This window comes from Caretta caretta, chromosome 13, assembly GCF_965140235.1.
Source record: "Caretta caretta isolate rCarCar2 chromosome 13, rCarCar1.hap1, whole genome shotgun sequence".
NCBI classification, from domain to species: Eukaryota; Metazoa; Chordata; order Testudines; family Cheloniidae; genus Caretta; species Caretta caretta.
This window is the reverse complement of record NC_134218.1, coordinates 11,300,542-11,327,378: the sequence shown is the minus strand read 5'-3', so window position 1 is coordinate 11,327,378 and position 26,837 is coordinate 11,300,542. Positions and strand designations below refer to the sequence as shown.

At 41.0% G+C, this 26,837-nt stretch overlaps 1 protein-coding gene across 4 annotated transcripts in view; it reads left to right on the top strand.

Annotated features, from left to right (window-relative positions):
• The window catches only part of GNAS (GNAS complex locus), a 256,365-nt gene that overhangs the window by 77,818 nt on the left and 151,710 nt on the right, over positions 1 to 26,837 (top strand). The window contains exon 1 of one of the 4 annotated variants that reach the window (XM_048819686.2): positions 25,022 to 26,174. The exons of 2 other annotated variants lie outside the window; for them this stretch is intronic. In XM_048819686.2, the coding sequence (XP_048675643.1) occupies positions 26,036 to 26,174 (139 nt within the window). In that variant the 5' untranslated portion in view covers positions 25,022 to 26,035. Of the gene's footprint in view, positions 1 to 25,021; positions 26,175 to 26,837 lie in introns of those variants that run through there. One more of the 4 variants, XM_048819687.2, reaches the window with a different exon arrangement.

The following is a 26,837-nucleotide window of genomic DNA, read 5'->3' as shown; positions in this document are numbered from 1 at the left end:
TGCACTTGAACCTGGGACCTTCTGGCCCAGTGCCGAGAATGCTGAGTCACATTGGCATATTTATGACCAATGATAAGTAGGCCACAAAGTCGGTGTTCAGATCCACTCTGGGTTCTTCTCTGGAGCATTTCTTTCAGTCCATCCAGATCTTTCCCTGTGCCCAGTTTGGCTCCAGCTCTCTCTTCCCTGTACGTACAACCCATTATCTGGTTTCCCCCAAGTCTCAGGGGCCTCAGGACACACTGGACGCCTCAGGCCATAGAGCAGCTCTGGAGCATAAACAATTTTACTATTGTATCCACATAGCAGCCCTAGCGTCCTCTGTTTAGAAAAGCACCACCCATATTGGCGGGGATTCATCCAGGGGAGTTGGGCCCCAAACCCTGTGGTGGTTCCACTGTGCATAGACGCCGCAGAGTAGGGGAGCAGGAAGCCCAGGCAAGCCCTGCCTGCCACAGAGATTGGTGATATACACACAGCTGGTCAACACAAATTTAAATTTCTTTTTTTTTTTAAAGTCAAAGTTTTTTAATTGAAATTTCAAACTTGAAAAGCAAGCAAACAAATACTCTAAACGAAAATGTTGTGGAAAGTTTTGTAGCCTTTTTGCCAGCTGTGGTAACACCCAACTCTGCATAGTCTACCAGAAGTGGGGGAATAGAGTGGTAGCAGGTAGAGCTGTCAGCATGGATTAGAGCCATAAACCACCGTTGTGGGGGTGCAGGGGAGAGGGTTTACACAGAGGTCCCACTCACCATTTCAATTCAGAGACTGGAATAACAGTCACATAGGAGCTTCCGAGCAACCGCTGCCCAGGCAAATGGCGACGCGTTTGGCTCTTTGCATGAGGCTGTATCCTGTGCTCCTGTAAAGGAGAAGAACTTGTTGGTGGAAGAAGAGGTCTTAGATTGTGAGAGAGGGTAGAAGCAAACGCCTAGACAAAGTGCAATGTTGCCCACGCCAAGTGCTGAAAAATGTCAGGCCCAAGAAAATCATGATTTTTAAAAAAAATAATAATGTTGTTTGGGTCTCTTTATTTGCATCCTGGTTTTTGCACCTTTAGGGTGCACATTTGCAAGCTTCTCACTGCAACCAGTAGGGCTAGAAACTTACTTTTTTGTTTGTTTTAACTAAAGCTGGGAGTCTCACTTAATCACATGATTCCAGGAGCTGGGGCATTAAGAAAAACACAAAACACTGAGACTTGCCAACATTGCAAAGAGAAATTGAACCTGCAGAAAGATTTGGGCTTAATACTTGGACCTGTTCAGAACTGGTGGGAACTAGTCCACTCTTCCCTCTTTATGGATAGACGTGTTATTCAGCAGCTTTATTGTCTGCCTCTCCAATAAGAGTGACCTCCTGAATTTCAAGGTAGTACAGGCTAACCATTGGAAAAGTACAGGACACAGTTCACTTTTCAAGGGGCAGCACCCTACAGTTTTTTCAGCCCCCGCACAAAGAATTTATTTCTTGTTTAAATAGCCATCCTTAACTCCTTTTTTTAACTTGAAAAGCAGTTACAGTGCAATATATAATTTGTACTGTATTACTTAGAGACCAACTTTTTCACATGGGAATTTGAATGGAGCCCCAAATAGCAATATAACTTAAAATATGGGGATGGTGGAAAAGAAAAGAGGGGTGTCAGTCCCCCTCTCGCAACTAGCGTGGCCATGTAATATCCACATGTTTCATCAGAAACATTTCATAGGGAGCAGCAATATGGGAAAAAGATTAATGGATTTTAAGGGCAGAAGGGACCATTATGATCATCTAGCGTGATCTCCTGCATAACACAACAGAAACTCAGTAATTTCTGCATCAAGCCCAGTGTTTGAGTGTAACTTTTGAAAGATATCCAGCCTTGATTTTAAAAGTTCAAATTGTAATAAATGCTTCAAAACGCAGACAGCAGCTTTGGAAAATGTTCCCAACACATTATGTTCTCTTAAAAAATATTATTTCTGTGATGTTATCAGCATGCTAATAAAATGCCATCTGAAGCTTCTTGGGAGGTTTTCTTACCACCGCGTTGGCAAAGGTCCTTTGTGTATTGTATTAATCTTTGCACAACATTTTTCAAGAAAGTAAGGCTACAAAGAGCATTTGGGGAATGTGAAGTAGTGACGTTGCAAAGGAGAGATGCTGGAGTAGGAAGTGACTCTGTGATATTTAGTTTCTCTTTCTTGGCAGTATTTAGAGGAATCCCAAACAACATTTTTAATTTTTAGGATAGAGCAGGACTCCTGCGAGGCAGGATCTGCTGTGAAGCTCTGACACAGATCATTTTGATTCCCGAACAATGTGTCTTATTTTACTGATGTTTTTATTTCACAGTTTAAAATATATGGATCCTTGCCTAATTCACAATATTTTGGAAGATCCAACCAGCGATACAGCAATAACAGCCAGGATTGACTGTCAGCCTCCTTTTAGATTTTCCTGACGTTTTCTCCTTAATAGCTATAGTGTAGCTTGTTATTTAATTTCCTTTTGGGGAGAAAACCCAGAAAAGTTATAAAATTATTTAATGGAAATATTTAGGCATAGAAAAGACAAAAAAATCTGATTATTTATTTGTCCTTTTTGAGATTATCTTAAAGAGGTGGGTAGAGACATTTTTAGGTACCTTATGGAAAAGCTTATTTTTAGCAAGATGAATGCAACTGCTTTCATACAAATACTCTGGATGCTAAAAATATACATGAAAGGTTGCTTATAGCTTTCTGTATGTGCACATCAGCCTCATATCTAAAATCTCAGCTGTTTGGGTTTGGTTTTGTTTTATTGAGGGAGAGCGTCAAATCAATAGACCATTTGCCAAGTTGCATTTTCAGAACGTTAAAAGCATGCCACCACCGTATTCGACATGATCCAGCTACCTGAAAGGGCTTTACACTTACAGTAGTACATTCATTTCTGTCACATACATCTAAATAGATGAATTGGCCAGCTGCAATTAATTTGCATTGTACAAATAGTTTGAAAACTGAGCAGTCCGTACTCAGGACGGAACAATCTATTTTTAGCTTTTCAAGCAAGTCTGTTTTGTGTTCTTTGTAGAGTCAGTGACATTCTTTCAATTTTTTTCAGCTTAATTAACACAAAAAGAAATTTGTAATCTGAGAAGGCAGCAGAAATAGAAATCCCTGAAACCCATGCATATGTAAGAAAGCAGAAGATGGCAGTTTTGTGAGAAAAATGGGCAATGGATAGGGAAAAAACCTGTGATAGTTTAGGAGAGGAGGGGAGGCATTCTTTTTTAGATAGAGGGACAGATTCATTTTATACAGCATAGTTGTTGATTTTGAAGCATACATTTACAGCTGCTAAATCCTGAATTCATTATTCTGAACATGGCAAGAGCTTCATGGAGGCTGACATTTTCCCTACTTTCTAAAGGAGACGCACACCTAGAAAAAGAGGAAGAGTACAGATAACTGCATGTACAACAGTTATCTGTAGAATGGTATACACACGCCTAGCCTGGGGTTGGGCCTGGGGCCCTTTGCTCACATGCGTTTGCAAGACTGGACCTTTGTACAGATATGTGTGTGTTCATCCGTGTTTCACATTTTGCAAGCAAACAGAGGTGTTCAGATATAATCACCGTTTTCATTATAAACTTGCAGTGGCAAATGCAGAACTGTACATGCATGTCTAAATGAATGAAATACATCACGAATGAGAGGATATTAATTGAAGGCTTAAAGGCAAAACTGTCACTGTGGCCGTAGGGAAAATGTTGCTTCTGGAGACAAAGAAGGAACAGGAAAAGATTGAAAAGTGAATGAAAGAATCAGAGTAGCAGCTGTGTTAGTCTGTATTCGCAAAAAGAAAAGGAGGACTAGTGGCACCTTAGAGACTAACCCATTTATTTGAGGATAAGCTTTCGTGAGCTACAGCTCACTTCATCGGATGCATTCAGTGGAAAATACAGTGGGGAGATTTATATACACACAGAACATGAAAAATGGGTGTTATCATACACACTGTAAGGAGAAAGAAAAGGAGGACTTGTAGCACCTTAGAGACTAACCAATTTATTTGAGCATGAGCTTTCGTGAGCTACAGCTCACTTCATCGGATGTAAGGAGACTGTAAGGAGAGTGATCACTTAAGATGAGCTATTACCAGCAGGAGAGTGGGGGGGGGGGAAACCTTTTGTAGAGATAATCAAGGTGGGCCATTTCCAGCAGTTAACAGGAACCTCCAAGGAGCAGTGAAGGAACAAACTCCAAGCACAGCCATTGAATAAAAAGTAATAGGCATTTCTTTAAAATAATTGTAAAGTCTCTGCACATGGAAACAGGCATTTGCGTGTCTACAGATTCACCCAATATTAGGCTGCAATGCTTGTCAGAATCCATTGGGAATCAGCGGTGCCTGTACAGTGTGAGAGCTTCCCGAATAAAAAGGAAGCTTGATCGATAGCTAATCTGGAGTGAGCAAGTAGAGAAACAAACGGTAATTAACGTTCACCCTCTTTGGGATCGCTGTAAAAGACTCCCATGGACTGGACCAAGGGCAATATTTTAAAAAGCACCCAAGTGATTTAGGAGCCTACGTGCCTCCGATACTTTTGAAAATGGGACATAGGCTCCTAAATCATGTGGGCCAGATTTTTAAAGGTATTTAGGTGCTTAAAGATGCAGATAGAGAGTGTGGTTTTCAAAAAGGCCTAGGTGCCTAACTTCCACAGTTGCCTAGGTGCTTTTGAAAATCCCAATTCGTGCCTAATTATTACATTTAGAAATCTGGCCCACAGGCACTTCTGAAATTTTTACCCCAAAAGAAAGTTTCAGTTGCCCAGCTGGCTTCAGTATGAACAGATTATCAGAATTAATTGCAGAAACCTGTTCAACTCCTGCTAATTCTTATTAGCAGCCCTGTGACAACGCACAAAAAAGATGTGCACCAAAAAAGTGCATTTTACAAGCAGATAGATTAATTTAGCTCCCCAAACCATAAGCACCTTTGAACGCATGAAGCTAGGTAGAATCCATGACTATCATCCAAAACAGTGGGTCATTTTGAATTGTTAAAAAACAGGAGTACTTATGGCACCTTAGAGAATAACAAATTTATTAGAGCATAAGCTTTTGTGGGCTACAGCCCACTTCATTGGATGCATTGAATGGAACATATAGTAAGAAGATATATACACAGAGGTGGAATTTGCCATACAAACTGTGAGAGGCTAATTAATTAAGATGAGCTATAATCAGCAGGAGAAAAAAACTTTTGTCGTGATAATCAAGATGGCCCATTTAGACAGTTGACAAGAAGGTGTGAGGATACTTAACATATGGAAATAGATTCAATATGTGTAATGACGCAGCCACTCACAGTCTCTATTCAAACCTAAGTTAATGGTATCTAGTTTGCATATTAATTCAAGCTCAGCAGTTTCTCGTTGGAGTCTGTTTTTGAAGCTTTTCTGTTGCAGAATTTCCACCCTTAAGTCTTTTACTGAGTGGCCAGAGAGGTTGAAGTGTTCTCCTACCGGTTTTTGAATGTTATGATTCCTGATGTCCGATTTGTGTCCATTTATTCTTTTGCGTAGAGACTGTCTGGTTTGGCCAGTGTACATGGCAGAGGGGCATTGCTGGCACATGATGGCATATATCACATTGGTAGTTCAGGAAACCATTTCCTGAAGAGTGTAATTGACTTGTTTAATGCTGATCGGTTCTGTGACATAACATCAGTATAGTAGTACCTCAGAGTTACAAGCCACTCAGGCATGGAGGTTGTTCATAACTCTGAACTGTTCGTAACTCTGAACAACACATTATGGTTGTTCTTTCAAAAGTTTACAACTGAACATTGACTAAATACAGCTTTGAAACTTTACTATGCAGAAGAAAAATGCTGCTTTTAACCATCTTAATTTAAATGAAACAAGCAAAGAAACAGTTTCCTTCCCTTGTGAAATCTTTTTTTTAACTTTCCCTTTTTTTTAGTAGTTTATATGTAACACAGTACTGTACTGTATTTGCTTTTTTGGGGGTGCTGGGGGAAGGGGTCTCTGGCTGCTGCCTGATTGTGTACTCTGGGTTCCAGATGAGGTGTGTGGTTTACTGGTCAGTTCGTAACTCTGGTGGTAGTGAGTCTGAGGTTCTACTGGCTGCTCCAGTGACTACTGGCTGCTCCACTGAATTCAGCAAACCTCTCACACCTACATCAAGTTTCTGGGGGCACCTGTCAATCATCAAAAAGTCCAGATTCATCAATAATAGCCCATTTAGAGTTTTTTGAAGACTATAATTTTATTACCAGAATTTATTTGCTAGCAAGTATTTAAAATTATTTGCCTTTTTACTTAAGCCCAATCATATATTTGTGACTCTATATTTATGCCACTGTTCTCAGGGTGTGTTATGGAATTCTTTCCCTGTAGTTCACTGTAGCTGTATGCGCTGCTACTTTGAAACCTGTAGCTGTATGGAATCTACAGGAATTTATTGTTCATGCCTCTGCCTGCTTTCTGGTAATGTGCCCTCTTTGTCATTTGATACCTTTCTTCACTTGTATTAAAAATGTTCAGCTCTTGTAAATGTGACCTCCTGTCTTATAGTCTGAAATCTACAATTCAGTTGTAATGCCTGCCGTAAAGGGCCCACTTTTCAGGACTGTCTCACTTGCACGTATTGTTACCATCACTGCATGCCTTATTGTGGCAATTGCATGACAAATTAGGCATGCATTTTGGAGCCTATAACTGAACACGTGTAATTTTTGAAAAAAGAGGCCTAAAATAAGGTGGTTTTTTTAAATTTTGTTGAAAATGTTTGTCACTGCGAAAGTTTTACATGTTTTATATTTAAAAGGGTGTTACACACACACACACACAACAACATTAGGTTCTAATGTCCTTATTATTTAGAAACAATAAGAATGTTATAAAGCTGCCCAGAAGTATAGAGAAAGGAAACATGCTATTACATCTGTGATTAAAGAGGCATGTGGCTAATGAGTGGAATGAACTGTCAGAGAATGTTGAAGAGAAAGGAGTGAAGTTGTGAACTAGTGTTTGCAGCTTTGTTTTCTGGAATCTAGAAATTTCTGGAAGGTGAAAAGGGTATCCCATACAATGTTCTATAGAAACCTGTCTTGCTCAACTTAATTTTTAAGTCCTTCGTAGAGTTGGATTTGCTCAGTATTTTTCATTCTAACTGTAGTAAACATGAAAGCTGTTGATCAGTGCTACAAACTGGAGTTTAATGTTTTGCAATTACCAAACATCAGTTTAAAAATGTATCTAAATCTGTGGGCCTGATTCTCATTTTCACTGAAGTCTCTCTATAATGAGAATTATACATGCATAAAGTTGAAAGAGGTGGTAGGAAACAAATGACTGAATGGACTAAAGTAATGTAAACAGATATAGTTCTTCTAAAGTAAAATATAAATATTGTCAAGATTTTACAGACGGGATTCATGTTTATCTCAAAATGTGGTCCTGTCTGGCCAGCTCAGCACCAATGCATTGGGCTTTTAGCACATTAGGACTGATTTGATTGAAACTTCATAAGAAGTTAAGATGCTGAAAAAGCAAATAAGTTGGTTAAAGTGCATAAGTATCTATAAGCAGATACAGAAGAATGGCAGGCCTAACTAATTAGTGAGCGGGGACTTGGTTATTGTGTTACTGTGTTTGACTTACAGAATTACAAGTTTTTAATTCTGGACAATAGGCGTGTGCTCTTGTGTGTCTGAGGAATAACTATCCTTACAAAGCAAATCACATAGGAGGTGTTTTGAGTGTCATTTCATAAAGGCTTTGTGAGGATTTTTTCAGTGAGTATTTTCACTACATTAAAACAAAAAACAGTGGGCTTTTCAGGTGGGAGGAAATCATAGCCACCTCACCACTGAGTGGCAATCACTTACTTGTGCTTTGTTTGAGGAAGGGAGAATTTCATCCTTAAAGTATAATTAAGTACAATAATAAACAGGAAATCGATCCCAAAAGTCTGATTCTCTTTGTTTTAAGCCCCATAAGTCTGTTTAAGGTATCTCTTGTGAGGAAATTGATTCTCTAAAACACCTATTTAGTGTAACAGTTGCAAAATAAGTAAGGTAGTCAATCGTACCATTGGCTTTTATAGTCCAGCTGGTTACTTGCCAGCGTAAACAACATTTTATAGGCTTATTTTTACTAGAATTTATTTTCATGTGCATTTCAGCTATAGTCTGATGTGAACCATTCCAATTCATCCCTAACTCCCAAGAGGAATAACTATTTAACTACTTTTTGGAATAATGTTGTAGTTTATAAAATAAACTGACCCAAATTGTCATCTCTAAAGATAGAATAAACCTCTCTTCTATTTTATTCATTTTCTTCTTATACGTTTTCCTTTTCTAAGAGTAACAGAATATTTCCTTTTTTTTTAAACACAGAGATTAAATCTGTTATTCTTTTCTCTGAATGGCCTTTCAGCCCAATGTATTGTCTGTTGTTGAGTCAGATTACATGCTGTACAGTAGTCAAGTCTTTAAACCATTGCATCATTAAATAACAGTAAGTACTTATTGTTGCTGAATCACTTACGGGAAAGATGGGTTTATCACCTATTTACAAGTGCAGCACAGGCCCAAAATATTTCATACATATCCATATACTACCTAACCTTCTAATTGGACAAATTATTTAAATGGAATAGCTCTTTGCAACTGTTCTAACCCAGTGGATTCTCAACCAGGGGTCTGGGGTCCTCTGGGGGGGGGTTGGGGTGGGGGGGCACATATTCAGGTTTCAGGGGGTCAACCAAGCAGGGCCAGTGTTAGACTCGCTGGGGCCCAGGGCAGAAAGGTGAAGTCCCACATGGGGCTGAAGCCCGGGGCGCCGAGCACTACCCCCAATGAATGGTCACCAAAGGCTCTAAAGGAGAGAGAGAGTCTCCAGTCAAAATCTTGCATCCAAGAACTGTTCAGCTAGATTCAGAGTTTTATGACTAGAGAGCACATCTCTTCCCATAAGCAGTGGGAAAGCCTGTGTTGCTGCTACAAAGGTGAAGGGATCACGGAAGGGTTTCCACATCCTTGCATGTGCACTGTTGATGTGCAGTTTGCCGGTGGGTATTCCAAAGGAAATGAGGGGAGCACAGGCTTGTCAAACAGAAGTAGTGGGTCCAAACATAGCACATACCAGCATGCTGAAACATGGAACCCACAGCAGCCCTTTTACTCAGGCTTTGCTCCCTTTCGAAGGATTTGGTCTAATCTTCGTAATAATCAAGATAAAAGGAAGTGATGTTCACATGGGCTGAGCATTTGCAGCTTACACTGACTTTAACTGGAATCCTGGCTGCTCAGCATTTCTGAAAATCTGGTCCATAGTTATCAGCTAACATATTGCCCAATTCTGTCCATTGAGTTCAGCTGGAGCAGGACCATTATCCCTTTGTTCCTCACAGTGCTGTCAGAAAAGGAAGACAAATGTTCTGAAAATATGGACTTCAGTAGGAGTTGTATGCATGTTGCTTTTGCACTATGCAGGCCTTACAAGAGGGATACATACTCTCTCTCATCTTGAAAAGATTCTAATTTAGGACCTTGTTGCAATCATTAAAATCTGCAGGCAAATAACCTTTTGTTCTAAAATTAAAAAAATAAAATAGACTTCTTTGTCACCAAGAAATTTGAAAAGTTCTTCACTATATTTGCTGTGCTTTTGCAAAGCAAGTCAGACAGTAGAGGGAGCACAAGTTAACTAACAGCCACTATTCGGAGAGCCATGGGATGTCAACAATCATGGCACCATAAATCAGGTTAATAGAAATGAAATAACGAAATAAACAAGTAAAAGCCATGTTGATTTGTGGTCTACAGGAAATGAGGGTGGGGACTGCAGTTTGTCAGATGAAAATGGGTTAAACTAAGTATTACTAAACAATTGAGAGAGGCCAAAAATGGCACCGTTAATATGGAATCTCTGCACATTTCAAGGGAGTTGTATTTAAATTCCTGGATCTGAATCTGCCTCCCCAGATTTGAGTCTGGGTTGGATTCAAAACCAGAAAGGGACTATTTTCTCTTTCCTGTTTGGATGGAAGTGATATCTCAATAGAAGACTTCATGCAGTTTTGGTGCCATAATCATTGAAGCCAAATGGGAACATTGGTCCTAAACTAGCCTGGAATTGAAACCCCAGCATTGACTCTTTAGCCCATTTCTGCTAAACAATTGATAACTGTACTGAAAAACAAATAAACAAACAAAAAAAACCCCCACACCCAATTAATTATAGAAAGTAATCGACCATGTCCCTTTGACAATAACACAAAATCTTTGACAACTGATATGCTTGACAATTCAGAAGCCAGAATATATTGAGAACAATGTGTGAATTGAACCTATGCTGGTCTTTTTGGTTTTGAACATACAGCATCTCCAAGATACAATTTTCTTACACAATGAGTCAAATGTCATTGTGTTTTGAAGTACCATGGTTGAACTTGGATTTGGTGCTGAAATGTATGTTTTCTTGGGGATCATATTCATTAACGGGTTTGTTACAGCTAGAGAATGACATTTACATGACAGGTTTCAGAGGAACAGCCGTGTTAGTCTATGTGAGAAAACCTGGATTTATGCAGGAAATAGCCCGACTTGATTATGTAAAGAGTTGTCACTTTGGATGGGCTAGCACCAGCAGGAGAGTGAATTTGTGTGGGGGGGTGGAGGGTGAGAAAACCTGGATTTGTGCTGGAAATGGCCCACCTGTTGATCACTTTAGATAAGCTATTACCAGCAGGACAGTGGGGTGGGAGGAGGTATTGTTTCATATTCTCTGTGTATATATAAAGTCTGCTGCAGTTTCCACGGTATGCATCTGATAAAGTGAGCTGTAGCTCACGAAAGCTCATGCTCAAATAAATTGGTTAGTCTCTAAGGTGCCACAAGTACTCCTTTTCTATTTACATGACAAACTTTCTGATATAAAAGCCAAACTCAATTGGCTATAAACTTTAACATGAAAAATTCTAAGAATTTAGATGTTACATTTAGAGAGAATATAGGGCAGCAATATGTGAATCTGGTCTACTCTCTTTATCAATTTTTCCAATAAAATGATTTGAGTTGAAGTTAACTTTTTAATGCTTAAGAAGATAATATGGTTCATAGAAAAATAATTCAGATTGCTTAATTTTTAAAGCTTTTCTAATAAGAAAACTTCAATGAGGTTCCTTTCATGATAGCATTAAAGTAAAGCAGGTAAAGTGAAATGTTCCTACACTGGAATGTAGTTTGAAAAAATAGACTTTTTTTTTTGTAGCCAAAGATGAATCCATAGAAATATTTGTACAAATCGGTATAAAAAAGAACAAAATGTATTTTAGTGACTAAAACGTTTTTATTAAAGATCAATATAATAGTTGATCTGGTGACCATTTTGGAGATATGTCTGTATTCAATTGCAGATTCCGTTTTGCTTTGTGAACGCCATTTTGTGATTGTAACCTTTACTGCAGCCTCACTGTGTGTTGCAATGTCCATGTTGGACTAAGATATCCAGTCTGTGTTGAAAACCAGTCTAATCCTGGTTAGATCTAATCTAATAGTTAGACCAATCTAATAATTAGACCAATCTAATCCTAATAGTCAGTCTATTCTAGAGACTGTGTATTGGTGATAAGGTGTGGGTCACCTTAAAGAGGGCTAATAATGGCCCTTGCTAGCTCTCTCATTTCATTGAATGATTCTTCCCTACTGGAACAATGAGTTCTCTACTAGCAGGGTCATTGACTTGGAATGGCTCTCAATGACTAATCCAGTTCCTTGAGACAAAAGACACAGAAGCAGGGGGGAGGAGACATAGGGCTGGAGCGGAGAATTCCTGGACAGAATGGGAGGGAGATAGCTTTAAAAGAAAGGTTAGATGATGTTTCGAAGGTAGGGGCTATGTATTCTGTCACCACTTGTAAGCAGAACTTCCTGGAGAGAGTGAAGACAGGAGAGACTCTCCCTTGCCTAAAGATGCTGGCCAGAACCAGGACTCGCAGACAGGGTGAGATCAGACTGCGGGAGGCAGGTTGAATTCAGGAGTTTGTTTTCCATAATTCTGCTGTGCTTTTTTAAGAGTAAAATGTTTGTGGTTAGGAAGTCCTTTGCTAAGTCTGTGTTCTTGCTTTACTCTCCTGTTGGCCCTGAGGAATTTAACTAGAAAACCAGCGCTCCTGCAGCCAGGTGGATCCTTATTTTCTTACATACATATTAAGAGATGTAACAAATACCAATGGTAGAGGAATACAGAAGAGTTGAGGTATTATAGGTTATGAATGACAGTAGGTATATATTGTTTTTGTAAAAGTTATAGGGGGGGTTCTGTATCAGATCATCCCATTTGCCCCATATTTCCTCATATAGTTCAGTAGTTAATCTAAAAAGGATTAGAGCAAAAGATTTGTTTTAGAATGGGTAAAGGGTGTAGAGTGTAGGAGCAGCATAATAATTTAATTCTATTTTAGGATCATAGCTGTGCTGACAGAATGTATATTCATTCACTCAGTGTAGCCTTCCCCCCCCTCCCCAACCAAAAAATTATATGCTAAATTACAGCCATCACGCTTCAATACATCTACTGTAGCAAGTGTAGATCAAGGCAAGGAATACAAGACAGGGAACAGATCAGTTGATTAGACCAGTGGCTCTCAATGTTTCTAGACTACTGTACCCCTTTCAGGAGTCCTATTTGTCTTGCATACCCCTAAGTTTCACCTCACTTAAAAACTACTTGCTCACAAAATCAGAACTAAAAATACAAAAGTGTCACAGCACACTGTTACTGAAAAATTGCTTACATTATCATTTTGACCACATAATTATAAAATAAATCAGTTGGAATATAAATATTGTACTTACGTTTCAGTGTATAGTATATAGAGCCATATAACCAAGTAATTGTCTATATAAAATTTTAGTTTGTACTGACTTTGCTACTGCTTTTTATGTACCCTGTTGTAAAACTAGGCAAACCTCTAGATGAGTTGATGTACCTCCTGGAAGACCTCTGTGTACCCCCGAAGTTTCTCCTTCCCATTGTTGAGAACCACTGGATTAAACAGTCTCTAAACAAGTTGGAAGTGCATGGGGCTTTAGCAAATGTACTACACCTAACATTCCAAGAAACAAAGACAAATAACCTTGAGCTAAAACCACAATATGCTGTACTTCATCTAGAAAGATGTCAGTCGTTCACATATGTATAGAATACATGACAGCTGCATGTGTACCTGAGCAGAGACTGAAAAATCTGCTGACCCATGGCAAATAGGACACCTCCCTGTATAACTGTGGATATCAGCACATTCAACTTCTGCAGCGATACACTTTTCTTTAAAAAATGCATGAATGTTGTTGGCACTCTGAACGTCTTAATTAACTCCTTCAGGGACAATGTGGCAGGACAGCAAGGCTTAGCAATAATAGTCACTTTACTCTTAAACAGCACTTTAGCACAGATCTTTGAAAAATAACCCAGTCCTCAACACATCCCTTGTAGTCTGATGTCTCACCTCTCCTGTGAGTCCTGGTTTGGTCAGTGTCCACCAGATAGGCAGCTCTTCCTACCTTTTCTCTCTGTAATCTTGTCTTCCTGGATGCTCTGTGATTGTGACACTGGGGGATGTTAGTGCCATGTTGTGAGCACCATTGTTTTGTGAATGACATTTTTACTGTAACTTTCATTTTGGAGGGTGACCTTCATCTTGCATTGCAACTTCCATTGTGCATTACAGCATCTATTTTGTAGCAGACGCTTGACTGAATGACTGCCTCAGGAGCTGACACAGAGCAATCTAGGACCATCAGCTTTGACCATCTCCCAACAACCCACTCACAAAAATGATGAACTCTCTACAGAATCCCTGCCTGGGGGGAAGAGGCTGGACTTTCTCAGCCTGGGCACATGACCAAAGGATCAGAGATAATATTAAAGAAGAAAGTCTCTCTTTGAGGAGACTGTCTATAAACGCGCTCACTAGAATATTCAGGGAAAGTGAACATGCTTTTCATTCAAGTGTATATTCATGGAAAATATTGTGTGGCATTCGCCCAGCTCTAGTAGTAATAACACACATGCCCATGCATGAGCTAGGCCAAACAGGGCAGGGGCCTAGAAATACAAAGTTAAGGCTGAATCCTAAAAAGGCAATGCAGGAACATTAGGCCCCAAAATGTCCTCTAAAAGCGTGGTTCTATTTCAGCTTGCTGGCTAGGATTCTCCCTGCAGCTACAAGATATTTCAAATAACAAAATCAATTAAATCTATCCCTTTCTGTGTACCTCACAATAGGCAGTGCTGTGCATGCTTAGCACGTGTGCCGCTTTGCTACAGAGACACTATCAAGACCGAAATCATTTTAAACAAAACAAATAATGTGGCTGCTGAAATCTTCCTCTGGAAGACATCCTTGGGAGACACCTGCCTGACCAGTCATTTGCATGGAGTTAGTGTCTTCCTCAGTAATACTAACACCAATCCCAAGCTAAAATATTGCAGGATAAATGTGTGGCTATGTAAATGAAATGCAGGTAAGTGAGAGAACCCTGCATGGAGCATGGGACTGTCCCTCCCCTATATGCTAGAGCAGCGTTTCCCAAACTTTTTTGGCCACGGAACACCTGGTATATATTTACGGAACACTTATAATATTGTTTTGTAGTCGTTTGGTTTTCAAATAAAAAATTGCATTATTTATGCTCAAATATATTTTATTTTATAAAACAAAGCAAAAATACAAATGTAAAATAACTTGAACTAACAATTTCTAACTGGGAAGCGCGTATAAAGTAGTACAAAAATAAAGTGTAAGACCCTTTTTTTTCATTACGATTCTTTCACGGAACACCTAATCACATCGTGCAGAACACCAGGGTTCCGCGGAACCCAGTTTGGGAAACGCTGTGCTAGAGGGGACTCAACGCTGTTTCAAGTAGACTGCAGCAGAAGAGTTATTAGGGAGAAGGAGTCTGCCAGGAGCCCCATTCTGCACCTGCACTTTCTTGAATCTAGTTATTCCAAAACCATGCAGAGGACACACTGAAGGCTTTTCTGCAGCCCTACCGCCTGTGGGGGCGGTGGGGTGTGAATTTCATCTGAGTCCTCACTTTTGCAGCATTCCCTACACAAATCCTGATTCCTCAGCATTAGTGCAGGGAGGGATGAATTTTTACCAACAGCTCTTTACTAGCACAAATACAGTGACCCCACAGACTGAAGAGGAGAGGGTGATGTACACATACAGTATTACTGCATTCATTTATGTGGAGCAAGCAGGAGGCTTAGTAACTAAGGGCCGAATGCTATAAGATACTGAGCATCTTCCACTCCCATTGAAGGCCATGCAGGCTGAATATGCTCACCACCTGCCAGGACTGGGCTCTCAGCTATGAAACTGGCTCAATGTTTACGTGGTGTAGCCTAAGCTGTAACAAGCTGATTGCTCCAGAAGTGGATAGGCTATTACTCAGACAAGAGAGCACGCATGGAGCAATGGAAAAACAAATTCTGCATTACAATACCAAAAAGCATAAAGCAAACAGGTGACCTGTAAAAGAACAAGCCATTGGGTTTCTGCCCTGTTCTTGATGGTGGATAAAGAAGGCCTGAAAAGTGTGTGTGTGTGTGTGTATATATTTCCAAAAAGGAAAGTTTGCTTCTTTGTTACCTTAAGTATATAAAATGTATGGAAATGTTGGGAGCTCAGATGAGAACTGGGAGTTTTCTGAGACCGCCAATGAAATACAAGAGCGTTAAAACTTTAACAAAGCCATCGTTCTCCCAACAGATTGAGTTAAATAGGTATTAATAAAAAACAAAACAGTTTTACAGTCTACTAAAGATCACTTTCCACTGTAATAATTATTTATTTTATTTATTTATATTACAGTAGTGCCTAAAGATCTCAACTGAGATGGAGGCTTCATTTTCCTGGGTACTGTACATAGTCATAAGAAATGGTCCCTGCCCTGAAGTGCTTACAATCTGAGGAGGCCAAACTGACAAAGGATGGAAGGGGAAAGAGAAGCCAAGTGATTTGCCCAAGGTTGCACAGCAGATCAGAGGCAGAGCTAGGTCTACATTCCAGGTATCTTGAATACCAATTCCGTGCTTTGTCCACTAGACTGCAATGCCTCTCCATTGACTTAATGGTTTCATTGCATGGCACCTCTGAAATCATAGTCCTGTCAAATCTCCAGTTATCTGTAGAGTCTTCCAGGAAAAAAATCAGCGTAGATAAGAACTTAAGCTCTAGAACTGCATTTGTGTGCTGTATGAATACAGCTTTAAGATAGGGGCCTAAGTTTTTAATGTAAAAATAACAAGGCAAGAAAAAAATTTTTTTTAGATAACACTTTCAGGCTTTCTGTGGTAAGAAAAACAGCAAAATCTCAATTCTGTTTCCTTTGCAGGTGATCTTTAATAATGGCGGTTGGTATTGAGAGTACTATAGCTTTGCCACACTCAAACATATGTGCAATGATAAAATCTATTTTGCGTGTGATAGTTTGAATGCAGTTTGAATTAAAAATGTAAAAAGTGGCAGATGGTTTACAGCACATTAGAACCTGTGACAATGTACCAAGATCTATTTAGAAATCCTCTTATACCCCTTCCTATTACATTCCATAAAATGAGAATGCGCGGTCAGTAATTAATAATAATATTATTTAGGGCTAAACCGTGCACTGCCTAAAGAACAAACTGGTAATGAAATTGTAACTCAGACTCATAATCTGCCTCTCAGATCCCACCCTTTGAAAGCAACATGTCACATGTACTGCCTGGAGCACTAGGATGTACTTGTGCTGCAATTTCATAAGAAACTTTTTACAAAGTTCAATGCTGAATGCCAGAATGGTTGGGAAACAAATAAATAATAAAAAAGAGAAGATGGGTGAAGGTAGAAGATGAAAGTCTCTAAGTTTGTGTCTTTATTATCATAATCCCGAATTCCTTAAAGTCTGTTTTCATTTAGTTAAAGAGAAGTTTAGAAGGAGGGAGGTAGGACTTCAAAAGACCAACAACATTGTGGCCGATTCGATAAGTAGGTTTTGGGATTTTTTTTTTTATTTTTTTTTTTAAACTTTAAGCTGAGAATTTTTGTATGGAACATTCTTCTATTCTACCGGAGAGGGAAACCTTTCCTATTAGCTCTGTTTGTTTTGGTGTGTTCATAAAGTGTTTTCAGTTTGTTCTTTTGAGAAACTATTGATGGCACACCTCCTTGTTTATTAGTGACATTGCACATTTTATTACACCCTGATCGTTTCCTATTTGATAGGACCTACTGTCGTCCTACTTGATGATAGTTTCTTGATCTACCTGGGTTTCATTGAGGATGATTTAATTTTTGACCTGATTCGCCTGTTACTGCTCGTTCACCTGTTTTTTTTGCTGGTGACTGCAGGGGACAAAAATGTGCATAGGCTGCTAGCTCCATGTCCAGTTCACTTTGTTTTTCCTTATGAGATTATTGCTTGGCTCAAAGGTATTTGTTCCCCTTAAACCGGCGTGAGGCTACTCTAGGGTGGGGGGTCTCAACCGTTTTCTTTCTGAGCCCCCCCCTTCCCCAACATGCTATAAAGACTCCAAGGCCTGCCCACCTGTGCCACAATAATTGTTTTTCTGCATATAAAATCCAGGGCTGACATTAGGGGTGAACAAGCAGGGCAATTGCCTGGGGGCCATGCCACAGGGGCTCCCGCAAAGCTACATTGCTCAGGCTTCAGCTTCAGCCCCGGGTGGCAGCTCTCAGGGCCCTGGGCTTCAGCCCCATGTGGCAGGACTTCAGCTTTCTATCCTGGGCCCCAGTGAGTCTAATGCTGGCCATGCTTGGTGCCCCCCCTGAAACCTGCTCATGGCCCCCCCCAGGGGGCCCCGGACCCCTGGTTGAGAACCACTGCTCAAGGATCCCTTGTTTACCATATCAAAGGGCAAGCAGGAGACTTAGAAACTTTTTTATCACTGAGATGTTGTTAGTTTCGAGCCCAAAGGATTTTGCATGATGATGGCTGGTGGAAGATGGCTCCATCTAGCAGAAGTGTAAGCAGTAGACTTGATTCACTGCAAGAGGCCATTGGGGTCTCTGTGGCGTTTTGAGACCTCCTCCGAGGAATTGTTCGGGCAATGACAGAACTAATCAAGGCAAATAAAAGGTGGATCTGAGTCTAACTCGTAGCCTTAATTAATCACCACATCAGACTGGCAGGAAGGCCAAGTTTACTGGGAATTAATCATGTTGAGAATTGTAGGTCTGATCCTGCATTTCAGAAGTCTTAACCCAAAAGCATAGGCCTTTTATGCTTTTGTTTATTTATTATACTAAATAAAAAAAAACCTAGCCTGCAGAAGAGAGAAAACATCTCTAATCAACACATGAATGTCCGTGCACACACTCAGAGATACACTAGGTGCCCTTAAAAAGTGCCACCTGGTTGAAAGATTCCACTGGTTCCAGAGATGCTCCCTATTTTTACAAGGAGGAATTCTCTGAGACTCACTGGAACATTAGGGTCATCAACCTATGGGGCAGCAGCACAATGTGCTGAGTAACCATGGACCTCTCCCAAGGAAAACTCTCATTTCTACTCAAGGGTCCAATCCTGCCAGGTGCTCAGGACCAGTGGAACTTTTTTGGGCACCCACTGGGTATAATTGTGTTAATTAATTATTATTAATTAGCAAATCTATCAAATATAATCAAAAGTATTATATGAAACTTACCAATACATAAACCTCTCACAATCACCTGAGTATAAAGGTGGTCTTTTAATGTTACTAATTTCCAAAGATCCTACTGTCTCTGCTTTGGAGCAATTTTTAACTTCAGGTATAAACCACCTTGACAGAATATTGTTGTCTTGCCACCAGGGTAAATTCCATGCCCCTTTCCTCAAAATCCATAGATCTAGACCCACGCAGAGGTATCAGTTTCCTTGGAAATGTTTCTTTTAGACTGTAAAAAAGAATCTGCAACAGGATAATATTGGGTTGCAGTATAACATTTCTTCTGGGGCTTTTACCTATCGTTGTATTTAGACCCAGGAGGAATATCAACAGGTTTTAATATTTAGCTGGAAGTATGAAACACAGTAAAAACTAAAAGGAGCCCAGCCTCACAAATTAATGCATGTAGAACCTGATCTCCCATTAACTTAAACAGTGCAGGTTCTGGTCAATAGGTTTCGTCTCCCTATGTCTAGGCCTGCAGTGGGTGAAGAAGACATTTTTCAGATAAATGAGGAACAGTCCCTAATACAAGTGTCATGTGATCACAGAATGCACAATTTTGGATCCTTCTTTTTTTACCGTTTTTAATAAAGAGAGCACCAGTTTTAACACAATGGGCCAAATCTTGATTCCACTGTAAATCAATGGGAGTTTTGTAAATTAGTTGAATACATCCTTCTTATCCAACACCATAGCCCAAGGTCTTATTCCACCCAGAAGGACGCAGGTATACAGTATATGAGGACCTTCACAATTCCTTTGTCCTGCAGCTCCTCCAGATATACATATCATTGTGTCATTTCAGCACACACGTAATTCACATTTTGTTTTAGAATAGAGATCATAGACTTTAAGGTCAGAAGGGACCATTAAGATCGTCTAGTCTGACCTCCTGCACAACGCAGGCCACAGAATCTCACCCACCCACTCCTGTAATAAACCCTTAACCTATGTCTGAGCTATTGAAGTCCTCAAATCATGGTTTAAAGACTTCAAGGTGCAAAGAATCCTCCAGCAAGTCACCTTGGCCCCATGCTACAGAGGAAGGTGAAAAAACCCCAGGACCTCTGCCAATCCTCCCTGGAGGAAAATTCCTTCCTGACCCTAAATATGGCGATCAGCTAAACCCTGAGCATGTGGGCAAGACTCACCAGCCAGACACCCAGGAAAGAATTCTCTGTAGTAACTCAGATCACACCCCATCTAATATCCCATCATAGGCCATTCGGCATCTTTACTGCTAATAGTCAAAGATCGATTTAAATGCCAAAATCCCATCATACCATCCCCTCCATAAACTTATCAAGCTTAGTCTTGAAGCCAGATATGTCTTTTGCCTCCACTGCTCCCCTTGGAAGGCTGTTCCAGAACTTCATTCCTCTGATGGTTAGAAACCTTCATCTAATTTCAAGTCTAAACTTCCTGATGGCCAGTTCCATCATGTACAAATGCAAACAATTTCACAGCAATGATGCACGTGTTGGTGAATGTTCTACCACACTTCCCATCCAGAGAGCTTGTTTAGCCTTCTTCTGTCTCCACCTCCAATTACTATCATATTTGTGTACACATTTGTAAGTACTTTGAGACTCCAGTTAAAGATCTCCCCGCATCTGGAAGGGACTAATGACAAAGAAAATACAGAAGCGCCTTGAGGCTGAGGGCAGATTTCCCCTTCTTCATAAGATGGTACATATTGACAATTCTGCATTCTCTTCATAACTGTTACAATGGGTAACTGATGAGTTTTTACTAGGGTTGTCGATTAATCGCAGTTAAGTCACGCAATTAATTTTTTTTAGTTAACTGTGATTAAAAAAATGTATTGCGATTAATTGCACTGTTAAACAATAGAATACCAATTGAAATTTACTAATATTTTGGATGTTTTTCTACATTTTCAAATATAATGATTTCTATTACAACACAGAATACAAAGTGTACAGTGCTCACTTTGTATTATTATTTGTATTACAAATTTTTGCACTGTAAAAATTATAAACAAAAGAAATAGTATTTTTCAATTCACCTCATACAACTACTATAGTGCAATCTCTTTATCGTGAAAGTGTGACTTACAAATGTAGAGTTTTTTATTGTTACATAACTGCATTAAAAACAAAACAATGTAAAACTTTAGAGTCTACAAGTCCACTCAGTCCTACTTCTTGTTCAGCCAATTGCTAAGACAAAAGTTTGTTTACATTTACAGGATATACTGCTGCCTGCTTCTTATTTACAATGTCACCTGAAAGTGAGAACAGGCGTTTGCACGGCATTTTTGTAGCTGGCGTTGCAAGGTATTTACATGCCAGATATGCTAAACATTCATATGCCCATTCATGCTTTGGCCACCATTCCAGAGGACATGCTTTCATGCTGATAATACTCATTAAAAAAAAATGCTCTAGGGTGCCACAAGTACTCGTTTTCTTTTTGCAGATACAGACTAACATGGCTGCTACTCTGAAACCTTAATTAAATTTGTGACTGAACTCCTTGAGGGAGAATTGTATGTCTCCTGTTTTGTTTTACCTGCATTCTGCCGTATATTTCATGTTATAGCAGTCTCGGATGATGACCCAACACATGTTCGTTTTAAGAACACTTTCATTGCAGATTTGACTAAACGCAAAGAAGGTACCAATGTGAGATACAGCACTCGATAGCTACAGCACTCGACCCACGGCTTAAGAATCTGAAGTGCCTTCCAAAATCTGACAGGGATGAGGTGTGGAGTATGCTTTCAGATGTCTTAAAAGAGCAACACTTGGATGCGAAAACTACAGAACCCAAACCACCAAAAAAGAAAATCAACCTTCTGCCGGTGGCATCTGACTCAGATGATGAAAATGAACATGCGTCAGTCCGCTCTGCTTTGGATCATTATCGAGCAGAACCCATCATCAGCATGGACGCATGTCTTCTGGAATGGTGATTGAAGCATGAAGGGACGTATGAATCTTTAGCGCATCTGGCATATAAATACCTTGCAATGTCGACTACAACAGTGCCATGTGAACACCTGTTCTCACTTTCAGGTGACATTGTAAACAAGATGTGAGCAGCATTATCTCCTGCAAATTGTAATCAAACTTATTTGTTTGAGTGATTGGCTGAAGTAAGACTGAGAGGACTTATAGGTTCTAAAGTTTTACGTTGTTTTATTTTTGAACGCAGTTATTTTTTATACATTTGTAAATTCAACTTTCATTATAAAGAGATTGCACTACAGTACTTGTATTAGGTGAATTGAAATATACTATTTCTTTTGTTTTTTCAGTGCAAATATTTGTAATCAAAAATAAATATAAAGTGAACACTGTACACTTTGTATTCTGTGTTGTAACTGAAATCAATATATTTGAAAATGTAGAAACCATCCAAAATATTTAAATAAATGGTATTATATTATTAACAGTGCGATTAATCGCAATTAATTTTTTAAAATCTCTTGACAGTCCTAGTTTTTACTTTATTTTCAATGTAAATTTTACTCTGGCTCCTATGGCCCCCACCCCACTGCAAATACCCTATTATATCACTGGCATTTGTTTGAAAATAAATTGACTCCAAATACATTTCAAATAATAATAATAATTAATAAAAACCAGGAAAATTATATATCTTCTGCTTCAATTGATTCTGGGCATTGGGGATTCAAGACAAATCTTTGAGGTCTTCTTTGGGCCTGACCCAATGCCTGGTAAAGTCGCTAGGAGTCTTCCCATTGTCTTCAAAGGATTATGGATCAGGGCCCAGATTCCCTGTCACTTTCATGATTGACACCAAAGAATCACTGAAAGCCATGAAAAATCTCCAAAGCCTTAGGCTGGGTGGGTATTCTGTTCCAGACCTATGATTGCTTTCAGATCCACGTCCCTGTAAGTAAGGACAACAGAATAGGTGCAGTCTAATAGCTCAAGATGACTTCCTGGATGCTTATTGTATTCAGGTAACTATGTTACTGCAGGTGGTTGCCAGTATTTTAACTGGATGATGCGCACTGGAATTTTCTTATGCAGAATTTAATTTTCCAAAGGAGGATAAATAAATTTACTTGGAATGAGGGACAAACATTTTCACTAATCTCAGAGAGAATACAGTGATAACTAATATAGAATCTTAGTTAGCATCTACCCCAAACTGATATTTTACCTATCAGGTAATCTTATCTATATCTTCATTGTGTGCTTTAATATTTTTAAAAGCTTAAAATATTTTTTCCCTGCCCATCTTGTTCTTTTCCATTAGGCAGTCCCTGATCTTTTCTTTTCCTCTGGTGTTTTGAATGGAGTGGATATCAACACAGTCATTTTGTTTGACAACTTCAGCTGACGGAATGCCAGAACATCATGCCAAATATCTTTGCTTCTGTACCAGCCTGACCAACAGTATTAGCACAACTTTGAGACTAGTTTTTGTTGATAGGAAGTCAACAGAGGGAGCACAAATTTAAGGGTTTTTACAAAAATGGCCCCTGGTCCTGCAAACCCTTCAGGAATTAACTTCACCCACATGAAAACATAAAGTTAATAGATGTGCAGGTGTTTGCAGGATTGAGGCTATAGTGACAGGTTTGTTTTTTTTAAAATAACTCTTTGGTATTGACCTTGTAAGTGTCTCTGCATAAACATACCTATACCTCCATGAAGCCCCACTGAAGTCTGTGAGGCTCTGCACAGCCTCCTTCCATCTGCAGATTACAGGATGAGAGCCTTAGAGAAACAAATCCCTTTTTGCTAAATGTTGGGGAACTAGTATTTTACAAGAAGAAACACTAAGGCACTAACCTTTATTTTTCAACTGCAAGTGCAGTTCACTTGTTTATGCTTGTTACTGCCTGCTTTGGGTAGGGTATTTTTATTTTTTAAATCTTTTAAAAATAAACCAGAAATGGTTAGCTAGCAAAAGGCATTTACACAAGAGACAGGATGTAGTGCAATGTAGTCTAAAGCTTTAATCCAGCAATCTTACTTTAACCGTCTGAGTAGTCCCATTTACTTTGTGGAATTATTTGCATGCTTAAAATTACACATCTGCCTCTGGTCCCAGGCCTGCAGGGAGATGATTCTGCCCATGCTGAGCTCCTTCCAGGATCAAAGTAGATGGGACAGTTGTGGCAAACGTACAACTTTACTCACATAGAACCACCTACATCAAGTAAAGGTCATATGCGTAAGTGTTTTCAGGATGGGCCTTATGTAGTTTAGAAAAGGCTTAAAATTCATCAACCAATGACATGTATAAATGTACATTTAAATACAAAGATGTTCTCTAATAAGTATTTTGTTTATAAAGTGACACCTGTTTCCCCATGAACGGCTTAGTTAAAATGTGTATGGAATCAAGTTTTTAAACTTTAATCAAATAGTTAAACCTCCAATCCTGCAAACATTTAGGCACATACTTAACTTTAAGCATGAATAGTCTTTCCATGAGATTGTTAAATTTAAAGTCATTCAAGTTATGCATGTACCAAATTGTTTGCAGCATCAGGCCTAGAACATTAAAACATGATACTAATGAATAAAATTAAGATAATTTAGTCCTAAATTGGATAAACTAATCAGACTACAATGACTTCAGTGGGCCTGTAGGGTGCAGGAAGCCTTATGTTGTGGTGTTTGCAGGACAGGCACTGAATGCATCCAATGAAGTCGAGCTATAGCTCACAAAGGCTTACGCTCAAATAAATTTGTTAGTCTCTAAGGTGCCACAAGTCCTCCTTTTCTTCTCGTGAATACAGACTAACAGGGCTGCTACTCTGAAACCTACCCCTAATATGGTGAGTTTAGTGGGGAAATGAAGTAGCTGTTTACACTACACCACTATAAAGAAATCAGGATGGAGGAAGAAAAGTAAAATATTTTTTCTGAAACTGGCAGAGGCATTTTTAGGAGGTAGAAAGGTATTACTAGGACCAGACAGCAAAGCTCACATATCAAAACTGCTGTGGGATTTACTGAACACAAGTGCTCAGGACCTTGGTTTTGCATGTCAGACAAACAAGGATGCCCTGTCAAGGGAAATTCCACTGTTCTACGTGTTTGCACTGTTGCTGTAGCCAAGCCACTAAATAAGCAAACTTCTGAACGTGAAGAACAAATGGGGAGCATTTAAAAGGGAGCATAAGAGCGAGCACGCTCGCCTCTGGGACCTGGTGCCTCCCTGGGCGTTTGTTTGAAGAGGGCGCCTCTAGTCAGCAACTCCTGACGTTTGGGTATCATGTGAATGGTTCAGTTCCCATGGTTCAGTGTGTGAGCTTGCTTGCCCCACCCCATCTCTCTCTCCCTTCTCTATAGATCTCAATAAATATCTCCCTCTCTCTCTAAGAGAAATGCAAAAGAGAGAGGAGAAAAAACAAATTAGGGGGAAAACCCGCTAGTGGGGGGCCAGTTTTGCTTGGGGGGGAGACCAAACCGGCTTTTACTTCTCTCTCCCCCCCACCCCTCCCCCTCTCTGCCCCCCACTCCCTCTGTTTGCTGGAAAAGCCAAAGGATTCAGCAGCCTGGAAACCTAATGTGAAAAAGCAGCAGCAGCAGCAGCAAGGAAAAAAAAAGGGGGGGCCTTGGACTGGAAAAACCACCATTAGGGAGGAAGAAGCAGCGGCAGCAGAAGAGGAAAACCCACACTGCTCAGAGAGGAAAAGGGACTTCTTATCCAGCAGGGAGCTGGGGGTTGGATTGACCCCTTTGGGTGCTTCAGCCCTTTGGAGAGGGGGGAGAGGCAAGGAAGAGACATTTCTAGATTCTCTGTGATCAGGATTTGGGGAGGTTTCTCCGTCTGGAGCCTGTGCCTTGGATCTAAGGAGAATTATTTTTGTGGGGGGGGGAGTGGACCTGCAACTGGATTTGTTGTGTGTTTGCTTGTGTGTGTGTGTAGGGGAAACGGGGGGGGGGGATTTTTTTTTTTAATCCGAACTAACCGGTGATCCAGCCAGGAGTGCGGAGATCCCCTATTTTTTTTTCTCTCGGGAAAGGTGCATTGAGGGGATCGGAGCGGGTCTGGGAGGGAGGGTGAGAAGAAGCAGCAGCTGCTGGGGAGGAGGCCCGGCTGAGCAGCAGCAGCAAAGTCATCGCCATCGGCCCCCCCTTGGCTGGCTCCGCTCTCTCCATGTCTCTGGGCAGCGGCAGCCACAGCAGCGAGTAAAGGGGGGGGAGGAGGAGGAGGAGGAGGAAGAAGGGAGCCCGGGAGAGTGTCTCCCTCCCTTCCCTCCCTCCCCCCAGCAGCCCCAGCCGCCTCCTGCCCCCTTCCCCTGGTCCCCCCTGCCGCCCCCTCCCCAAGATGGGCTGTTTAGGGAACAGCAAGACCGAGGATCAGCGCAACGAGGAGAAGGCGCAGCGAGAAGCCAACAAGAAAATCGAGAAGCAGCTGCAGAAGGACAAGCAGGTCTATAGGGCCACGCACCGGCTGCTCTTACTGGGTAAGGGGGGCCCGGGGGGGAGCAGGTCTGTAGGGCCACGCACCCGGCTGCTCTTGCTGGGGAGACCGGGGCCTGGGGTGTGTGGGGCCACGCACCCGGCTGCTCTTGCTGGGTGAGGGGGGCCCTGGGGAGACGGGGGCCTGGGGGAGCAGATCTGTAGGGCCGCGCACCCGGCTGCTCTTGCTGGGTGAGGGGGGCCCTGGGGAGACAGGGCTGGGGTCTGTAGGGCCAAGCACCGGCTGCTCTTCCAGGGGGGGTCTGGGGAGATGGGGGTCTGGGGGAGCAGGTCTGTAGGGCCGCGCACCCGGCTGCTCTTGCTGGGTGAGGGGGCTGGGGAGACAGGGCTGGGGTCTGTAGGGCCAAGCACCGGCTGCTCTTCCAGGGGGGGTCTGGGGAGATGGGGGTCTGGGGGAGCAGATCTGTAGGGCCGCGCACCCGGCTGCTCTTGCTGGGTGAGGGGGGCCCTGGGGAGACGGGGGCCTGGGGGAGCAGATCTGTAGGGCCGCGCACCCGGCTGCTCTTGCTGGGTGAGGGGGCTGGGGAGACAGGGCTGGGGTCTGTAGGGCCAAGCACCGGCTGCTCTTCCAGGGGGGGTCTGGGGGAGCAGGTCTGTAGGGCCGCGCACCCGGCTGCTCTTGCTGGGTGAGGGGGGCCTGGGGAGAC